The sequence below is a fragment of the Mandrillus leucophaeus genome, unplaced genomic scaffold (assembly GCF_000951045.1).
Source record: "Mandrillus leucophaeus isolate KB7577 unplaced genomic scaffold, Mleu.le_1.0 Scaffold106, whole genome shotgun sequence".
Lineage (NCBI taxonomy): Eukaryota > Metazoa > Chordata > Mammalia > Primates > Cercopithecidae > Mandrillus > Mandrillus leucophaeus.
Window position 1 is genome coordinate 2,960,553 of NW_012098765.1, and position 2,448 is coordinate 2,963,000.

Genomic DNA, 2,448 nt, shown 5'->3' on the forward strand with positions numbered 1-2,448 from the left:
CAGTGGCACCGAGAGGTAGGACGGGGTCGAGTAGGGGGAAGGGGGCACGCTGCTGCCTCCGTCCTCCGCCTCCGCGAACTCCTCTGCAACCGGAGAGGGCCATCACTGGGCTGCAGGGCTGCCCAGGGCCCCACGGGGACTTGTGGCAAGGGACGACCCCCGATGACCCCTCCAACAGCAAGACCAAGGCCCACGAGCATGTTCTTGAACCTGTCTCCCTGAGAAGCCTCAGAGAAGGGTGGTCCCTGCCCCTGGGAAATGACCCCGCACGCCCCAGGGGCTACCATCTCCCTTTCCAGGGAGGCCTCCCACCCACTGGCCCAGTGAAATCTGGTTTCCTCCCTCAGCCCCAGGAGGCTCACCCCTTTGGCCAGGGAACCCCCACCCCCTTACAAGCACCCAGGCTCTTACCCATCTCATTGAGGCTGGCGAAGCCAGGGGCGATGGGTGTGTGTTTGGGGGACTTGCCCAGGTTGGGGGCACTCGATGACCACTGTTTGCTTCCTTCCCCCAGCCCCTTCAGCCTGTGGGGCCCAGGGAGAGTCGGAGACCTCAGTCCTGTGGCCTGGAGCCTGGAAGCTGGGGCTTGGGCACAGGGTGGGCACCGCCACGCCACACCTCACCTCTCCTCTCCTCCCACCCGCTCCTTCTGCAGGGTGGAGCTGGGCCCCCACGTTCGGCCCTTCTTCTTGCCCCCGACCAGTTCTTCCTTCTTTGGGGGCCCACCGCGGCTCCATGTCCCACTTCCTCCACTGCTGCTGCCACTGCTGCTGCCACCACAGTCCACAGGAGTCACTAGGTCCAGAGAAGCCACTTGGTTACTGGGTGGAGGGTCTGTCCCCACTGGACTCCCAGCCTCCAGTGCCCCCGGCTCAGCCCCACCCTCCGCCTGGGAGTCCAAGGGCTCTTTTGAACTCCAGTCGTGACCCTCCCTGCTATAAATTCCTCCGTAGCTCCCTACTGCTGTCAGGACAAAGTTCCAGCTCCTCTGCCTGGCACTGAAGGCCATGAGCGGTTCCCTGCCAACTCCTCCAGCCTTCCCTGCTCTTCACAGCCTAACCCTTCACCATTCATTCCGGCCGGCTGCCTGCACTTCCGGTCTCTAGCTCTGGGTAGTTAGTTCCCTGGGGGTCAGCTGCCTTCATCTCTGTCCCTGCGATGCTCTGGACCTATCTGGTGCCAGTTTGCTGCCATGGTATGGGTATTTGTCTCTGTGTCCCCTGCAGGACTGACCTCCTGGGCCTGGTACAAAGCAGGTGCCCAGAGGGCAGGGGGTCTGTGGGTGGGGACAGTGCTGGGGTGAATGAGGGGCTGGAACTCGGGAGTTAGCCTTTCACCCTTCAGCCCATCAGGAAACTCCGATGACCGTGTCTCTGCCATATAGCCCCGACTGTGGACATCTGTCCCTTCCAAGTCCCCCACCCTGGCCTGGCCTCCATCATCTCACTGCTCTCTCCATCTTTATTTCTTACAGCAGCCAGAGGGAAAAAGGTCAACTTGATTCCCTCAGTGCCTTCCTCACATGGCTCTGGGGGCTGTCCCAGGGCAGTTAAAAGAAAATCCATACCAGGCTAGGTGTGGTGGCTCTCGCCTGGAATCCCAGCACTTTGGGAGGCCAAGGCAGAAGAATCACTTGAGGTCAGGAGTTGGAGACCACCCTGGCCAACATGGTGAAAACCCCATCTCTACTAAAAATACAAAAATTAGCCGGGCATGGTGGTGTAGGCCTGTAGTCCCAGCTACTTGGGAGGCTGAGGCGGGAGAATCGTTTGAACCCAGAGGCGGAGGTTGCATTGAGTTGAGATCGCGCCATCGCACTCCAGCCTCGGAGAGAGAGAGCGAGAGCCTGTCTCACCATGGAATACTATGCAGCCATAAAAAGGAACGAGATCATGTCCTTTGCAGGGACATGGATGGAGCTGGAAGCCATTACCCTCGGCAAACCAACGCAGGAAGAGAAAGTCAAACACTGCATGTTCTCACTTATAAGTGAGGGCTGAACAAATAGATCACAGGGACACAGGGACAGGAACAACAGACACTGGGGCCTGTCGGGGGGTGGGGTGGGAGGAGGGACAATATTAGGAAAAATAGCTAATGCATGGGCTTACTACCTAGGTGATGGGTTGACAGGTGCAGCAAATCACCGCGGCACACGTTTACCTGTGTAACAAACCTGCACATCCTGCACATGTACCCCAGAACTATAAACAAAAATTAAAAACAAAAAAATCCATACCAAAGGCGTCAAATGAAAATTGAAAGAAAAGGAAAGAAAAGAAAATCCAGACTCTTATCCTGCCCTCAGGGCGCTGCCTGATCTGAGCCCTGAGAACTCCCTGACCACAAAACCTATGTCCTCCTCCCATTCACTCTGCTCCAGCCAAGCGGGCTAACAAGCAGCCCACGCTGCTCCCACCTCCAGCTTTTGCCTTTGCTGCTCCCTCC

At 58.0% G+C, this 2,448-nt stretch overlaps 1 protein-coding gene across 1 annotated transcript in view; it reads right to left on the minus strand.

Annotated features, from left to right (window-relative positions):
* Nucleotides 1-2,448, minus strand: part of MAP3K10 (mitogen-activated protein kinase kinase kinase 10) — a 41,794-nt gene that overhangs the window by 2,035 nt on the left and 37,311 nt on the right. The window contains exons 8-10 of the mRNA XM_011984280.1: nt 624-795; nt 412-524; nt 3-83 (exon numbers count right to left, since the gene is read on the minus strand). Of these exons, the coding sequence (XP_011839670.1) occupies nt 3-83; nt 412-524; nt 624-795 (366 nt within the window). The remainder of the gene's footprint in view (nt 1-2; nt 84-411; nt 525-623; nt 796-2,448) is intronic.